This window comes from Scyliorhinus canicula, chromosome 8, assembly GCF_902713615.1.
Source record: "Scyliorhinus canicula chromosome 8, sScyCan1.1, whole genome shotgun sequence".
Classification (NCBI taxonomy): domain Eukaryota; kingdom Metazoa; phylum Chordata; class Chondrichthyes; order Carcharhiniformes; family Scyliorhinidae; genus Scyliorhinus; species Scyliorhinus canicula.
Genome location: NC_052153.1, coordinates 71,967,014 through 71,985,641, shown reverse-complemented (window position 1 = coordinate 71,985,641; position 18,628 = coordinate 71,967,014). Strand labels below are relative to the sequence as shown.

At 49.0% G+C, this 18,628-nt stretch overlaps 1 protein-coding gene across 2 annotated transcripts in view; it reads right to left on the bottom strand.

Moving 5' to 3' along the window:
- sptlc1 (serine palmitoyltransferase, long chain base subunit 1) overlaps positions 1–18,628 on the bottom strand; it is an 81,758-nt gene that overhangs the window by 33,521 nt on the left and 29,609 nt on the right. For both annotated transcript variants that reach the window (XM_038804724.1, XM_038804725.1), the window contains exons 6-9: positions 15,144–15,276; positions 5,259–5,388; positions 5,055–5,144; positions 4,758–4,865 (exon numbers count right to left, since the gene is read on the bottom strand). In XM_038804724.1, coding sequence (XP_038660652.1) covers positions 4,758–4,865; positions 5,055–5,144; positions 5,259–5,388; positions 15,144–15,276 — 461 coding nt within the window. The remainder of the gene's footprint in view (positions 1–4,757; positions 4,866–5,054; positions 5,145–5,258; positions 5,389–15,143; positions 15,277–18,628) is intronic.

Here is an 18,628-nt window from a genome sequence, read left to right as displayed (position 1 = left end):
ACCAAGTCCACATACTTCTTATAAAATTCCACCGGGAACCCATCCGGCCCCGGCGCCTTCCCCGCCTGCATCTGGCCTATCCCTTTAACTAGCTCCTGCAGCTCTATCGGCGCCCCCAGCCCCTCCACCCGTTCCTCCTGGACCTTTGGGAACCTCAATCTATCGAGGAAGTTCTCCATTCCCCCCCTCCTCCTGGGCGGCTCAGACCGGTACAATTCCCTGTAGAAATCCCTGAAGACCCCGTTCACCTCTTGCCCCTTCTGCACTACGTTCCCTCCCTTCTCTCTCACTCCCCCAATCTCTCTGGCTGCATCTCGCTTGCGCAGCTGGTGTGCTAGCATCCTGCTCGCCTTTTCCCCGTACTCATAGACCGCGCCCTGTGCCCTTCTCCATTGCGTCTCCGCCTTCCTAGTGGTCAGTAGGTCAAACTGGGCCTGTAAACTGCGCCGCTCCCTCAACAGCCCCTCCTCTGGTGTCTCCGCATATCTCCTGTCCACTTCTATAAGTTCCCCCACCAGTCTCTCCCTCTCCTGCCTCTCCTTCCTTTCTCTGTGTGCCCTTATGGAGATCAGCTCTCCTCTGATCACTGCTTTCAGGGCCTCCCAGACTACCCCCACCTTCACCTCGCCCGTGTCGTTCGTGCCCAGATATCTCTCAATGCCCTTCCGGACCCTTCCGCACACCTCATCGTCCGCCAGCAGCCCCACATCCAGGCGCCACAACGGGCGCTGGTCCCGTGCTTCCCCCAGTTCTACCTCTACCCAGTGTGGTGCATGGTCCGAAATCGCAATGGCCGAGTACTCCGTGTCCTGCACTCTCGAAATCAGCCCCCTGCTCAGTACAAAAAAGTCTATTCTGGAGTACACCCTGTGGACGTGGGAGAAAAAAGAATACTCCCTCGCCCTTGGCCTGCCAAATCTCCAAGGGTCTACCCCCCCCATCTGCTCCATGAACCCCCTTAGCACCTCTGCCGCTGCCGGCCTCCTATTCGTCCTGGAACTCGATCTGTCCAGCCCAGGGTCGAGCACTGTATTGAAGTCCCCCCCCATGATCAGGCCCCCTGCCTCCAGACCCGGAATGAGGCCCAACAGGCGCCTCATAAAACCCGCGTCATCCCAATTCGGGGCATACACATTCACCAGCACCACATTCTCTCCCTGCAGCCTACCCTTCACCATCACGTACCTACCCTCCTTATCTGCTACCACCTGCGCCGCCATGAACGACACCCTCTTTCCCACCAAAATCGCCACCCCCCGGTTCTTTGCGTCCAAGCCTGAGTGGAACACCTGTCCCACCCACCCCCTTCTCAGGCGTACCTGGTCTACTACTCTCAAGTGAGTCTCCTGCAACATTGCCACATCCGCCTGCAGTCCCTTTAGGTGTGAAAAAACCCTTGATCTCTTGACCGGCCCATTCAGCCCCCTCACGTTCCAAGTAATCAACCGGGTCGCGGAGCGACCCGTCCCTTTCCCCTGTCTATTAGCCATGTCCTGTCCCCTGTTCGCCCCGGGTCGACCCTCCCCTTCTGACCCGTTCCCCATGGCGATGGCCCCCCCCCCCTCTCTCCTCCCGTTCTTCCCTTCCCGTCCTCGGCCTTTCCAGCAGCAACCCGGTATCCCCCCCTAACCCCCCCCCCCCCCCCCCCCCCCCCCCCCCCCCCCCCCCCCCCCCCCCCCCCTGGCTAGGACCCCTCCTAGCCGCGGTGTATCCACCATCGTACTCCCGAGAGTCAGCTGGTTTTCGCTGACCCGGCTGCCCCTGCCACACTCCGACTCCTCCTGATGTGGGGGGGGGAGGGGCCTCCCCCCCCCCCCCCCCCCCCTTGCCATCCCTCTCTGACCCCGCTTCAGGGCGGGAAAAGCCGCCATTGCTGGCCACACCCCACTCTTCTCTCCTCCCCCTTCCTCCGTCCCGCGCGCGGGAAACAGGGGAAAGCCCGCGCTTTCGCCCGGCCACACCCTACCCCGCCATCTTCAATTCCACCCCCGTCCCCATCCAAGCCCATAAAAAAGCCCCCTTAAAACGAGAGGAAGAAAAAAGAGAAAAAGAAAACACGCATAACCAACTTGCACCCCCCCCGTCCCGCCTCCCCAACTTAACAATATAACAATATAAATAACAAATCTCAAATAAATACATAAATACATAACTATGCCTGCATAACTAAATAACTACCCAATAATAACGTATTTAACCATCACCCTCCATCGAACAGAACAGTAACCATAACCCTTAAAGAACAGATCAAAAAACAGTAAAAAAGCCCCCCCTACAACAACAATAATTAAGGGAAGTTGGCAACGGGAAGAGACACACAAAAAGGAACAAAGAAACCCCCCATAACACAAGTTTCAAAGAAACCAAACGATCCATCAACTTTAACCAAGTTCCGACCTGGCCTAAGAAAGACATGGGCCACTTGATCAGTCAAGGGTACTCGGGCGGCCTCGACCGCCGGCGTTCCCAAGTTCTAGTTCAGGTCCAGCTTTTCCTCCCGAACAAAAGTCCATGCCTCCTCTGGGGTCTCAAAGTAATGGTGCTGGTCCTTGTAGGTGACCCACAAGCGCGCTGGCTGCAGCATTCCGAACTTGATCCTCTTTGCGTGCAGCACCGCCTTCGTCCGGTTAAACCGGGCCCGCCGCTTTGCCACCTCCGCACTCCAGTCCTGATATATCCGCACCGTCGAATTCTCCCATTTGCTGCTTTTCTCCCTCTTGGCCCACCTCAGCACTTTCTCCCGATCACAGAAACGCTGGAATCGCACCAGCACCGCCCTCGGGGGCTCGTTCGCCCTAGGCCGCCTAGCCATGACCCGATATGCTTCTTCCAGCTCCAGGGGCGATGGACCGGCCCCCTCTCCCATCAGGGAGCTCAGCATCTCCGCTACATATTTCGGGAGATCAGGCCCCTCCAGGCCTTCTGCTAGGCCCAGGATCCTCAAGTTCTTCCGCCTCATTCGAGTGTCCAGCTCCTCAAAGCGGCTCTGCCATTTCAGGTGGAGTGCCTCGTGCACCTCCACCTTTCCCACGAGGACCGTGGCCTCCTCCTCCCTTGCAGTCATCTCCTGCTGCAGCTCTCTTATCGACGCCTCTTGGGTCGCCTGGGCCCCCATCAGCCTTGTGGTCGTCGCGTTCATAGACTCTAAGAGTTCCACTTTCAGCTCCGTAAAACACCGGAGGAGAGCGGCCTGCTGCTCCTCCGCCCATTTTCTCCAATCTTCTAGTGCACCACCGGCCGCCATTTTGGTCCTCTTCCCCCGCTTTTTTCGGGGAGCTGCTGCCGCTTTTTTTGTCGCCCCACTCCGAGTACCGACCATAAAGTTGGTCTCACTCTCCTCAGGGAGCCTTCCCCCACCGGGATTCGTCTTTACAGTACCGTCGGGGCCCTCCAATCGGCCCTTAAACACCTTTGTCGCAGGAGCTGCCAAATGTGCGACTTAGCTGGTCATAGCCGCAACCGGAAGTCCTGGCGCCCAATTCTTGAACTCAGCTGGGAGCCTCTCCGCCACCTTGCCTCGGACTGGTCTCAGTAGCACGTCTCTTCTGTTCCCCCTCCCCGACTCCTTCAGGATGGAAGACAGGCCATGCAGCAGGAACTGTGCTGAGGCGGGCTCCCACCAGGGGGCAGTGTTCTCTCTATTGCAAGAGCTTCCTCATTTGCCTCCATACAAACACCCCGCAACACTTGGAATTGGGCCTTGGTGACCTGGACCTCAAAGAGCTGAGATTTCCAGCAAGAACAGAATCTTCATTGGCAGCCATATTTGTTGATACACACCGAACCATCAGGGTGGGAGCCGGTCAAAAACAACTGTGCCACAAAGACAGTGCCCCACCCAACTCCATCCAGGCACCACAACCAAGCGACGATTTAAACATTCAAACTCGGCTCTATCATGTAGAAGCACCAGCCAACAATTTTCGGGACATATGTAAACCCAGGTTGACTAGTCTCCTTTTGTGCCGCAATATTTTATTCTATAGGGGTAAAAGACAAGCTTCAATTACACAAAGCCCAGGTTCAACCACACCTGGAGTGCTTTGAGCAATTCTGGGCGCTGCACCTTAGGAAGGATATATTTGGCCTTGGAGAGAATGTTGTACGATTTAGTATAATGGCACGCCAAAGGTTAAGCTATGAGAACAAATTACATAAGCTAGGGTTGTATCTCACTGGTTACAAATCCAAGATCTAATTGAATGGAAGAATAGGCAGCAGAGACAAAGGCCTACACAGATATTCAGGGATATGTGGGTAGAGTTGGGGAGTGGGACTGATTGGATAGCTCTTTCAAAGAGTTACCACAAACAGACATTGGTCCAAATGGCACCCTTCTTTCCTGTAAGATTATATAATATATAAGACAGAGAAGGTAGTTTTTTTTTAAGCAAACCAATTAGATTTTTAGGATGACCATACTACTTCACAGCCATTTTAGCTAACACCTGGGGCTGGATTCTCGGCCCCACATTTCTGCCTCGACCCTCCGGCGGGATTCTCCGTTACGCCGGCCGGTCAATAGGGTTTCCCATTGTAGGGCAACCCCATGCCGTCGGGAAACCCTCGGGCGCTGGCAAAATCCCACCCCTGATCTTTATTTCCAGATTTTCTTTCTTTAAAAACGGAATTCAAATTCACAAATGGTCATAGTAGCAATCGAGTAGCATAGTCAGTGTTATTGTACTGATGCAGTAAGTGTTGTTTTGTAGACAAATAGATTTGCAGAATAAAATATGCAAGAAAGAAAAGCTTACATTCACCCCAAAATGCTCAGTTACACCTCGTCCATGCGCTCCCAGAACCCCAAAGGATAAGCTTTCTTCCAAGAATATCCGCACCTTGTATTTATATTTTAGTTTTACCTACAAAGAAAAAGGTATGCATAGTAAGAGGCATAAAAGGATCATTTTAGAACATTCAAAACTTATCAGAATATACTAATATTTTCAATTTCTGTCAGTGACTATATTTCCTCCCTCACATAAAAGCCATATTTTCTTTCAAATTAAGGAAATACGGGTAATTTATTTTTCTCCACCCCTTTCTCTTACCAGTTCTGGGAGTGGACATATGCATCCAGAATTCATGTACAATCCTTCCACTAAAAGGAAACGTCGGGTTACACGTGCTTTGCGAGGATTCTTGAAAAACAATTTGCAATGGATTTTTAAAATAACAGCAAAAAGATGGAAACCATTTTAAACAAAGTACTTTTGTTGCTCTATTTGATTCAAACAAGGTTAACTGCATCTTACTTTCTGGTCCTCAAGTTCCTGTTCTTTCAGTAGCCGTTCCAGGTCATCCATATCATTATGTTTAAAATATTTTATGCTGCTACGTGAAGCTTGCAGACCCTTTTGAATGGCAAAGCATGCAGCTTCATCTCTGTAAAATAATGTAAACCACCAAACACAGTCATCTTATGATGCAGCAGGTTTCACCACAAACATTCCTTACAAAGATGACAAAATCAGGCACAATTTTTTTCTGTCAACTTTATTTATTTTTCCATCTGGTAAGATCCTCAAAGAAAAGGTAGCCTGTGACAGTAAGGTATGGTAGTCATATGTCTGTGAGGACATGACAACAGAGTCTGATCCTTGTCCTCAGTAGATATTCACCTAAGTGCAGTTCCCAAAGGTGGTTGATTAGTAGCAGGATTTCCCACTCTCTTAATCAAGGGCACTAAACAATCTGTAGTTTCCGGTCATCTTTGCTGAAATCAGTTAATTGTGTACAATTAGAGGATTTAACCTGGCATCTTCTTGGTCCACGCTGTTGAACAAGTCCACAATAACCACTGAAGTTACTTTTGTGAGTTTTAATGGTTTATTCAAACAAGATGACCAAAGATGTCAGACAGAATTGATTTGGATAGATCGTCACCATAAGGAAGCAAGTTTGATGCCACCGAAGTGAAGTGTTCTGGATTAATGGTTTGCTTTGTCACGTCGATTCAGGTTTCTCATAACATTGAGACTCAAAGACAGATTAGCTCAAATGGTTATTGTGGCGAGGTATTCAGCAGTGTAAATTCTTCTGCACTGTAAATTCTATGAAATCAGTGTGGACCAAGAAGATGTCAGATTCAATTCTCAAATTGTACACAAGTAACTGATCTTGGCCAGGATGATGACAACGGACTGCACATTTTTCACTGCCCTTCGTTTATGTTTAGAGAATGAAATTAAGGGCTAATTGCCCTCCACAAACCTCTGTGGGAACTGCACATGATGAACAGCAGGTAAATTCTGGTGTCAACTCAGTGGAGATATCAACTAGTTTAGTTCCAACTTATGTTATATAAAGAAAGCTCATGCCGAGACTTCCGGTGGCGGCTATGAAGGAGTAAGTCGCACATTTGATGGCTCCCACTCGGGTCGGACTTTTGGACCTTTTCCCCCGATTTTCTACCGGACTTGAACCGTAAAACTGTAGACAGAGGCAAGTGTGTACTGAATTCCCACATCGGTGCATGGAGAGAAGGACTAGAAGTGCTCGTAAAGGCAGAAACAGAAAGACAGAGAAGGCTTGGGCTGAAGCTGCAGCGGGAGATGGCATGGCGGAGGACCGAACCTCTAGTTTGTCGACCCAGCAGTCAACGGAACAGCTGATGCAAGTTATTCAGGAACTAAGCAGTTTCTGCTAAGCAGAAACGTGACTGCTTGGACCCGATAAAAGATTCGATTGAGCGGCTGGAGCTTAGATTGGATGGCGAAGATCGGGCGATCCAGAAGGTGGAGAAGGCACTGGTTGAGCAGCAGGAACATCAAACTGCGGTGGAGTTGGAGGTGGGGATGCTGAGAGACCAGCAGAAGAAGCTCCTGGAGAAGGTGGAGGACCTAGAGCAGGGGTGGGCAAACTTCGGCCTGCCAAAGGTATTTCTGCGGCCCACCAATTTTTTTTTTTTAAGGTTAATGGGGGGGGGGGGGGGGGGGGGCTGTTGGGTTACTTACTGGTATAGGGTGGATACGTTGACTTGAGTAGGGTGATCATTGCTCGGCACAACGTCGAGGGCCGAAGGGCCTGTTCTGTGCTGTACTGTTCTATGTTCTATATGGAGGCGCCCAGAATCATAACCGGGTGAAGTAATTATTTTACTTAATATACTATGCGGCCCTTTGTGAATTGTGAATTTCTGAATGTGGCCCTTGCACGAAAAAGTTTGCCCACCCCTGACCTAGAGAATAGGTCCCGCCAGCAGAACTTGAGAATCATCGGGCTCCCGGAGGGGTCCGAAGGAGCGGACGCTGGGGCATACATTGCAGATATGTTTGAGAAGCTGCTGGGGGATGGGGCATTCCTCCGATCATTGGAGGTGGACAGGGCTCACAGAGCACTCGCGAGGAAGCCGCAAACGGGTTGATTAGGTTGATCCTTTTTAAGAAAAAGGTGAAGTTCGGACTGTTGTATCCGGCCCGTTTCTGGGTCACGTACAAGAACAGAACTTTTATTTTGAGTCGCCCGAGGACACGCTGGACCTCGTGAAGAGGAAAGGACTTGTGGTGGACTGAGAACTTTTGAACTTTGGTGCAACGTTCGTGTTTTTTTCTTTTTGTTTCTCTGTTCTTTAAAAAAACGTTTCTCGTTTTTTGTTCTGTGGAAGCTGTTTGTAATGCCTTCTGTATTGATTTGGGACCAGTGGCACAGCTGAGTGAGTTAAGGTTTTCATTTGCACTGGTGGTGGATGGAGGTGTGCTTGTTTAGATTTTGGTGTTTTTCTGTTGGGCAATTGTGTGGGGATTGTTTGATGTTGGAGTTTGTTTGTATGAGCCGGGGGGGGGGGGGGGGGGGGGGGGAGAACCGGTGCCAGGGATGGGGCCACCAAGCTAGCTAGGCGGGCTAGCTCACAGAAGGCAGTGGGAGGGTGTGCATATGTTTGGTTTATGAAAGGGGTTGGGTTACAGAATGTTGTTATTGGGGGGGGGGGGGGGGGGAAATGTTCTGGTTACGAGGGAGGGACTTGGGCCAAGGGACTGTAGCCACCTGGGTTGGCCACTTCCTCACACAAAATGGAAGAACGCAAAGGTTACAGGGAAAAATGGACAGTTGCAAAGAGACAAGCAGTTTGCAGAACCTCTCTGTGGATTCTGTCTGTGAAGAAACCAGACAGCACAGAAACTAACAAGCTGCGCATATTAATTGAGCGATTCCCGGTGATTCCCAGGCACAATGGACACAACAATAAGAAGAGATTGAAACATTCTATAGCAGGTCAGACATCCCGGCGCCAGTGGAGTCTGAAACAAAAGGACACAAATAAGGTGGAAAGAACCGCCCAGTGATCGTGGAACAGCCCCGTTATTGGGGAAATTCAAATCAATCGATTGGGAAGAGACCCAATCGATTGCAAGTTTATAGAGGGTCCGCCCAGATGGACGCGAAACCCAAAACAGTATAAAACAGAGACCTCGACCCCAGCTCTCTCTTAGCCAGGCGCTCTTAGCCAGCCTCTCTCAGCAGAACACCTTTGCAGCAGCTCTCCAGGAAATTGGACGCAAGAAGGAGAGGCCTGGCCAATTGCTACACCGACAAGTAAGTGTCATACAACGCACGCTACGAGACTAGACACTCCTGACTCCTTTAGTCCACACCAACTGGAAGCCTGCGGATCCAGGACAAAGCAAGAGGCCATTGTTCCCTGATCCGGCAGTTCCCTTATTTCAGATAAGTATTGGCCTAAGTAGTGGTAGGAACAGTTTAGTCTTAGTTTATATGCATGAGTAGCAAATAACTGTGTAATAATAAACGTGTCTTGTTTGAACTTACTAACTGGTGTATTGAGTCATTGATCTGAACTTGAACTTGAATCTTGTGGCGGTATCATAAGGATGCCTGGGGACTCTAGAGCTAAGGAATAAAACAGAGCCAATTGAGTGTAAAGCACTCACCCAGAACGAGCAACAGGACAGAGAGGTGGTGCTGGGGACGGGCCCAAAAAAAGGGGATGGCTGATCGGCGAAGGGGGGGGGGGGGCGCAATGAGCCCCCCAACTAGGCTGATCACCTGAGGGTTAAATGGGCCGGTCAAGAGGGCACGTGTGTTCGCGCATCTTAGGGAACTAAAGGCGGATGTGGTAACGTTGCAGGAGACGCAGGAGGGTAAAGGAGTTCTCCTTCGACTCACACGTGCATAAAGTGTACTCCCGGATCGATTTCTTCATTTTGAGCTGGGCCTTACTGGCAGGGGTGGTGGACATGGGGTACTCGGTGATCACAATCTCAGACCATGCTCCGCACTGGGTTGACCTGCAGGTTTGTAAAGACAGTAACCAGCGCCCGCACTGGAGGTTAGATGTGGGACTTTTGGCTGACGAAGGGGTGTGCGAGCGGCTGAGGAAATGTATTCAGAACTACCTGCAGGTCAACGACACAGGGGAAATCTCAGCAGCGATGGTCTGGGAAGCACTGAAGGCGGTGGTCAGAGGGGAGCTGATCTCAATACGGGCCCATATGGAGAAGGTGGACAGGGTAGAGACAGACCGACTGGTGAAGGAGATACTACAGATCGATAGGAGGTATCCGGAGACCCCAGAGGCAGGGCTGTTTAGGGAACGGCGGAGACTGCAGGCGGAGTTCAACTTGTTAACCACAGGCAGGGCGGTGGAGCAGCTGAGAAAGGCGAGGGGGGGCGATCTATGAGTATGGAGAGAAGGCCAGCGGAATGCTTGCACAGCAGCTAAGAAAGAGGGAGGTAGCGAGGGAGATAGGGAAAGTAAATGACGGAGATGGGAACCAGGTTGGAGATTCAGCAGGGGTGAATGAGGCGTTTAGAGATTTCTACAGTAGGCTGTATAGATCGGAACCCCCTACGGGGCTGGAGGGGATGAGGCACTTCTTGGTGGGGGGGGGGGGGCTAAATTTCCCAACGGTGGATGGGGAGCTGGTAGAAGGATTCGGGGCCCCAATCGGGTTGGAAGAGATAGTGGAGGGTCTGAAGGCCATGCAAGCGTGTAAAGCCCTGGGGTCGGACGGGTATCCAGTGGAGTTTTATAAAAAGTTCTCTGGGATATTGGGGCCGGTGTTGATGAGGATGTTCAATGAGACAAGAGAAAGAGGGGTGCTGCCCCAACGATGTCACAGGCCACAATTTCGCTGATTCTGAAGCGGGACAAGAACCCGGAGCTGTGTGGGTCCTACAGGCCGATATCCCTGTTGAACATGGGACGACAAACTGCTGACCAAATTCTGTCCTCCAGGATTGAGGATTGTGTTCCGGACGTTTTTGGGGAGGACCAGACGGGGTTTGTTAAGGGTAGGCAGTTGGTGGCCAATGTAAGAAGGTTGTTAAATGTGATCATGATGCCCCCGGAAGGTAGGGAAGTGGATGTAGTGATCGCAATGGATGCAGAAAAGGCTTTTGATCGGGAAGAATGGGATTATATCCGAGAGGCACTGGGACAATTCGGATTTGGGTGGGGCTTTATTGACTGGGTCAGGTTGCTGTATCAGGCTTCTGTGGCAAGTGTACGGACGAATAGGACAACATCGGACTATTTTAGGGGGACGAGACAGGGATGTATTGGACCCATTAGAGGGATGGAAGAAATCATGAGGATTCTCGGGGAATTTAGCCGGTTTTCGGGGTACAAGCTAAATTTGGGGAAAAGTGAGATGTTTGCGGTCCAGGGAAGGGGACAGGATAGGCGATTGGGGGAGATGCCGTTTAGATTAGTAGGGGGAAGCTTTAGGTACCTAGGCATTCAAGTGGCACGGGAATGGGACCGGCTGCATAAATTAAATCTGGCCCGGCTAGCAGACCAAATGAAGGATGATTTTCGGAGATGGGATGCGCTCCCGTTGTCATTATCTGGGAGGGTGCAGACGGTGAACATGACGATCCTCCCGAGATTCCTGTTCGTGTTTCAATGTCTCCCCATCTTTATTCCGCTGTCCTTTTTTAAACTGGTCAACAAAGTGATCTCTGGCTTTGTTTGAGCAGGCAGGACCCCGCGAGCAAGGAAGGTAATGCTTGAGCGGAGTCGGGACTGGGCAGGCCGGCGCTGCCAAATTTTAGTACCAGGAAGTGGATTGGGGGGGGGGCTTCATGCAAGGGCACTAGTTTTGGAGCGTAGGTAACTGCGCCTTGCCGTTCCCACCGGCACGATACTCCACCAGCCCCATGATGGTGGTGGCCCTGTGAGTCTGGGGGCAATGGAGGAGACACGTGGGAGCATCAGTCTGGTCCCCAATCTGTAACAATCACCGGTTTGCCCCAGAAAGTATGGATGTATGGAAAGTAAGTTCCGGATATGGTGGAGAGCAGGGATTGAGAGGATGGGGGTTTATCAAGGGGAGCTTTCCAAGTATGAGGGTGCTGGAGGAGAAGTTTGGGTTGGCGAGGGGAAACAAATTCAGGTATCTGCAGGTGCGGGACTTCCTACGTAAACAGGTGTCAACCTTCCCGCTCCTACTGCTAAGGGGGATTCAGGACAGGGTAGTTTCCAGAGGGTGGGTAGGAGAAGAGAGTGTCGCGGACATTAACAAGGAAATTATGGGGTCAGAGGAGACGCAGGCCGAGGAGCTGAAGCGCAAATGGGAGGAGGAGCTGGGAGGAGAGATAGAGGATGGTCTATGGGCTGACCCGTTGAGTAGAGTCAACGCGTCCGCAACATGTGCCAGGCTCAGTCTGCTACAGTTTAAGGTCGTTCACAAGGCTCACATGACAGTGGCCCGGATAAGCAGATTCTTTAGGGTGGAAGACAGGTGTGCAAAATGTGCAGAAGGACCAGCGAACCATGTCCACATGTTCTGGACATGCCAAAAGCTTAGGGGATTTTGGCAGGGGTTTGCAGATGTCATGACCACGGTGTTAAAAACAAGGGTGGTGCTGAGTCCAGAGGTGGAAATATTCTGGGTGTCGGAAGACCCGGGAATCCAGGAGGAGACAGAGGCAGACATTCTGGCCTTTGCTTCCCTGGTAGCCCGGAGACGGAAACTATTAGCTTGGAGGGACTCAAAGCCTCCAAAGTCAGAGACCTGGCTATCGGACATGGCTAGCCTTCTCGGTTTGGAGAAAATCAAGTTCGCCTTGAGAGGGTCACTGTTAGGGTTCGCCCGGAGGTGGCAACTGTTCGTCTACTTCTTCACGGAAAATTAATCGTCAGCAGAAAGGGGGGGGGGGGGGTTAGTTTAGCTTAGAGTAGGGGGTTAATTTTTTTTTTTTTTTTTAATTAAGGGGCAATTTAGCGTGGCCAATCCACCTACTCTGCACATTTTTGGGTTGTGGGGGCAAAACCCACGCAGACACGGGGAGAATGTGCAAACTCCACACGGACAGTGACCCAGAGCCGGGATCGAACCTGGGACCTCAGCGCCGTGAGGCGGTTGTGCTAACCACTAGGCCACCGCGCTGCCCGAGTAGGGGGTTAATAAAGGTGGGACCTGTCAGGGAGGGAGACGGGTTTTGCACTATGTTTATAGTTTCATGTACATTGTTTATTGTATTGTTGTTATAATACCAAAAAATTCCAGAATAAAATGTTTATTAAAAAAAAAGACAGCTCATGCTAGCCCAGCAAACCATGTCCGTACGTTTTGGGAATGCCCGAAGCTTCGAGGGTTTTGGCAAAGTTTCGCTAAGGCAATGTCCACGGTACTCACAACACGGGTGGTGCTGAGTCCGGAGGTGGCAATCTTTGGAGTGTCGGAAGAGCCGGGAGCAAAAGAGGCCGAAGTCTTGGCCTTTGCCTCCCTGGTAGCCCGGAGATGGATCTTGATGTGGAGGGACTGAATGTAGAGACCTAGGTTAGTGACATGGCTGGGTTTCTCAGTCTCGAGAAAATAAAGTTTGCCTTAAGAGGGTCAATGGTCGGGTTCACCTGGGAGGTGGCAGCCGTTTGTCGACTTTCTCAGGGAAAATTAAAATGACAGCAGAAGCAGAGTTCCAGGGGGGGAGGGGGGGGGGGGGGGGCACCAGATTGTTGTTTTATGGTTGGGGTGTGTGACGATTGTGATGGGGGTGGAAATGTTTATTGTACTATGTTTATGTCGCTGTTATTATTATAATAAAAACTTCAGGGATGGTTGGGAGGGGGTGTTGGTGCTGCCTAACCTCTGTGGTAATTATTGGGCCGCCAACGTGGCGATGATATGCAAGTGGGTAATGGAGGGGGAGGGGGCGGCATGGAAGGGGTTGGAGATGGCGTCCTGTGTGGGCACGAGCCTGGAGGCGCTGGTGACGGCGCCACTGCCGCTTCCTCCAACGAGGTATACCACGAGCCCGGTGGTGGCAGCTACCCTCAAAGTTTGGGGGCAATAGAGGCAGCACAGGGGGGAGGTGGGGGCTTCGGAATGGTCCCCGATACGGGGGAACCACCGGTTTGTCCCGGGGAGAATGGACAGAGGGTTTCTGAGCTGGCACAGGGCAGGTATTAGAAGGATGGGGGACCTGATTGTGGATGGGAAGTTCGCGAGCCTGGGTGAGCTGGAGGGGAGGTTCGGCCTCCCCCCGGGGAACACCTTCAGATACATGCAGGTAAGGGCGTTTATTAGGCGGCACGTGGTGGAGTTCCCACTGTTGCCACCACGAGGAGTTCAGGACAGGGTGCTTTTGCGGACGTGGGTTGGAGAAGGGAGGATCTCGGCAACGTATCAGGTGATGCAGGAGGAGGAGGAGGCCTCGGTGGAGGAGCTGAAAGGTAAGTGGGAGGAGGAGTTGGGTGAGGAGATCGACGAGGGGACCTGGGCGGATGCCCTGAGGAGGGTGAATTCCTTCTCCTCTTGCGCGAGGCTCAGCTTAATACAATTTAAGGTGCTGCATAGGACGCACATGACTGGGGCAAGGCTGAGCCGGTTCTTTGGGAGAATGGACAGGTGTGTCAGGTGCTCAGGGAGCCCAGCAAACCACACCCACATGTTCTGGGCGTGTCCTGAGCTGGAGGGCTTTTGGAGAGGCGTCACGGAGACTACGTCAAGGGTGGTTGGTTCCAGGGTTGAGCCGAGCTGGGAGCTCGCAATATTTGGGGTAGCAGTGGAGCCGGGGGTGCCGGAGACGAAAGAGGCCGGTATTCTGGCCTTTGCATCCCTGGTAGCCCTGTGTAGGATTCTTCTACAGTGGAAGGATGCGAGGCCCCCGGGTCAACAATATGGCTGGGTTTATTAAATTGGAGAAGGTCAAGTTTGCCTTAAGGGGGTTGGTGCAAGGGTTCTTTCGGCAGTGGCAACCGTTTCTAGACTTTATTTGCCCATCTCAAACAGACCTTGAGGGTTTGATAAAGGTAGTGTGCTGGACTGTGGTCAAGAGTTCCATAAGTTACACTTGCACTTTCATTTTTTCTTCTTGAATTTCCAGTCAGCCAAACATCCAAAAATGTACAACACATTCTACAGAGCATCTGGGGCATGTGTGAGCAGGGCAAGCAATAGGACAATCAGATGAAGATTTGTTCTTGAGGAACACAGAGTTTAAACTGGGAAGTATCACCTGAACAATCCAATGTCAAATCAGATGCAGAAAGTGAAAGGAAAAATTGAATTGACAGTGATCAAAGAGATCAAAAAAGGTGCATTTTTATTTTTTTTAAATCTCCAGCAATAAATAAAATCTGACGGAATGAAACCCCATGAGTATTATTTTTTCAGTACCAGAGATGCTTTGAACTCTGTTCATATCATTTCGTTAAAAAGTTAGTTGTTTTGGAATCGACAAGTCTTAATTTTGCCTGCCGAAATTTAGTATCTATTAGGCAAATACTGCAAAATTATGCTATTCCAGCTATATTTATGGTGTGTTTTGGAGATATTGATTTATTGCAGCTTTTGACAGAACAGAGCATTTGGGTCAGTAACCTCTTGATTTTTGCATGTAGAGTCTCTGGAAGCTACTATCTGAATTACATGTTGATATTAGTAAGCACTGCTAACCTCACCAATATTTATTGCGCACAATAGTTCTCAGCACTAAACAAACTTACCAGAAATATCAAAATATGTCACTGTTTGGGAATGGCAAAAACCACGAGAGACGATTTATGGATCAGAATGTCATTATATAACTCATCACAGAAGTTAGAGCTAAAATGTCAGCAATTTTACACTGTATTAACTATTATTCTGTTTTATTCATTTGTGCCAATTGAGGAAAGTAGCTTTATATACAATGCACAGATTAGAGTTTCATTAGGTAAGAAAAAGACTTACACAAACACCAGATCTCCTCTCTTTGAGTATGCTGGAATGGCACTGGCTATTGTAGCAAATCCATATGAGTAAATAATAGCTTCTTCTGTTCTCATAAACTTGGCAATTCTATCTTCTAGTTCCAAATGAACATCTGAATGAAAACAGAAGCATAAAAAAATATTATAAGCATGCAAAATGTCAACCCATGTCTTGATCTGAAGGTGATCCAAAGTCGGAGGTAAACAACAGTTATTGAGAAATCATAACCATTATATTGTAATAGCAAGCAACAATCTGGATATGCCGAAAGCAGACCAAGGAAGAAGTTGCAAAATTATTTTTTGACTTGTATCAAAGTGATTTGTTTTGTATTTATCCGCATAGCAGTGGCCTACTGCGGCAGATACTGACCTGGGCTTCATGAATGGCAGAAACATGATTTTGGATCGATTGGTATAGCCAAATGAGATGGAGTAACATTTATCCCAATGTATGTCACGTTTATCAGTTCAAATATTTTTTTAAAAGTAGCATAAAGCAAGATATGGCCAGGATCAAGCACTCATGTGAGGAAATTGAAGTATGTTGCATGTGATAGTTCAGTTTTGTCAGATTGCTCATTTTAAAATATTTCAAACATGAACTTTCTTGTCATTGCATCCAATGCAACAGTCAAGTTTTGCCAAGAGAGCTACTAGGGTAAGCTAACAGCATTAAAGAATCTGAGAAGGACTCAAAATTAGAAATATAAAGCACAGACAAACATTTAGTGAAATGAATGTCCAAAGAAATGAAATATGAACTCCATGGTACAACTGTAATGTCTGCGTTTTGGGAGTCCATAATGCTTACTTTCATTATCAATGCTGACTCCTGTTCTGTAACCTCCTATAGCCCTGAGGACTTTGTGTATCCCTGATTTTCATCACTTGAACACTAGTGGCCATGCCTTCAACTGTCAGGCAGTAAGCTGTGAAATTTCCTCCATGATCCTCTTTGTCTCTCTCTCTTAAAGACTCTCCTTTAATTCTACTTCTTTAACCAAACTTTTGGTCAGCTGCCCTAATATTTCCTTGTGTGGTTCGGTGTCAAATTTGTTGTAAATACTCTTTAAAAACACCTTGGGATGTTAAAGACACTCTATAAATCTGCAACCCAGTTCATTGGCATGGATTAGATATCCAATACCAAAAAAAGGAACAGTGACTTGCTGAACTGGGAAATACCAGCCAGGAAATGATTTTGAAGGTACGGGGCCAACCAAAAGGACAAAACATTGTCTAAAATAGCTTCATAGAAAATTAAAGTACCCAAATAAAGAGTGGGAAATCAGCAGTAGAGAATCTACCAGAGGGGATATGTTCTTAAGAGTTGGAGCTGGATTCCTTTCATACACCATTCACTGAACGACCAAAACATCAAACGCTGGGTCATGATTATAATCACAGGAAATGAGCCATATTTGGTAACTAAATTTAGAATTGGAGAGCATCGAGAAACCAATGGATGAAACCATCGTTTGATTTGAAGTGCTCATAAGGCTATGGAGAAAAAACCTCATTGGAAGAAAATCAAAGTTATTTTAGAGGAACTCTGAAAATGGAACATTTACAATAAAATTCAAGGAACAGTTGCAACGGTTGCAATCAAACTTTATACATGCAAAGATGGAATAAAAGAAAAACAAGCTGGAAACATTTTTTAAAAATACAAATAACCTGGCAAGGAGGAAGGTTAAAAGAGTTATAAAAAAACAAATAAAGGCAGATGTGTAAAAATTGTGAAGCATGAAGAGAACAAATGCTGAAGAGGCCACATTACAGTAAAATATTTTCCAAATATGCACATACAACTAAAAGAGTAAATTATGGTAGGAAATTCAAATCAGGGATGAGGAAATGCAGAGCTGAACAGAACTAATATAATGAGCTGCTGTGAACCCCTCAGCACCAGTCCCGTCAGCAAACTCATCAGCTAGCAGGGCAGCTCCATCCAAGAGTGAAGGAAAAATGCTTGCAGGAAAAAGATACAAAAGTATAAAAACCCTTTAAAACATAGTACTTCAAAACGGAGCTATATTATGTTCACAACAGTTAGAACAAATAAAGCAAAAACCCACATAAAATTATACCCCCTACCCAAGTCCAACTTGTTTGGGTATCAACCCAAACAATTACAGAAAAATGCAAACATGAACAAGGACCCCAAACAATTCCACATTTCAGCATGTCCATCCCCCAATATCCAAAAACCTCAATCACACTACGCCCAACCCTTGCTTCTTTACAAAGTAATCCGCCTCCTCCGGTGCATCAAAAAGGAATTTCTCTCAAAACTCACTCTTAGCCACACCAGGTACACCATCCCAAATCAGACTCCGCTTTAATACAGGCTGGCTTTGGCCTTGTTGAACGCTGCCAGCACCTTTGCCAGCTCCGCTCCCACATCCTGATAAAGACCGATGGTATGTCCTTCCCATTTGTAGTTAGAGGCTCCTTTGCCCAACTCAGGACCCGCTCTTTTCCTTGGAGGCTGTGAAATTTCACGGTTACTGCTTGCAGTGGTTCATTGGGACGGAACTTCTGTGGGAGTGTCCGGTGGGCTCGGTCCAGCTCAGAAGGGGACGCGGGTCCACCCTCCCCCCACCATCTTCACAAAATACTCTGTGGGAGTTGGGCCTTCCACCTCCTGTGGCAACACCACAATTCGGATATTTTGCCTCCTGGAATAATTCTCCAAATAATTCACTTTGGCCTTCAATGTTTTATTCGCACAGCCATCAGAGGCATCTCCACTTCCAGCGAGGTAATTTGGTCACTGTGCCTCGACAGTCCCACCTCCATGCCTTGTATCGTGTCACCATGCGCTTTTACTGTTTTGTTGGTCCTCTTCAACGCCAAACGAATGGGAGCCAAGGCTTCTTCCATCGAGTTGTGGAGGTGCCCTGACACAACCTGCAGCAAGGTAGCACACGTGGGCTAGCACTGTGGCTTCACAGTGCCAAGGTCCCAGGTTAGAGTCCCTACTGGGTCACTGTCTGTGTGGAGTCTGCACGTTCTCCCCGTGTCTGCATGGGTTTCCTCCAGGTGCTCCGGTTTCCTCCCACAGTCCAAAGACGTGCAGGTTAGGTGGATTGGCCATGCTAAATTGCCCTTAGTGTCCAAAAGGTTACGAGGGGTCATTGGGTTATGGGGATAGGGTGGAAGTGAGGGCTTAAGTGAGTCGGTGAAGACTCGATGGGCCGAATGGCCTCCTTTGCACTGTATGTTCTATGTAACGTGCCAGTGTTTGTCAAATTCTGCCATCAAGATGCTAGTTAGTAGAGTGGCTGGAGTCTCAGAGGCTGCCACAGCCAGTTTCTCCACCAACGAGCCCAAGAAGCCTTTCATTCAGTCGACAAACTTCTACCTTCAGGCTTTTTCCTCGCTGGGTTTTCTAGGTATTTCACTTATGTAGGCACCTTATTCCATTAAGCAAGCGGGTTTTTAAAATGAAAAAGCCCC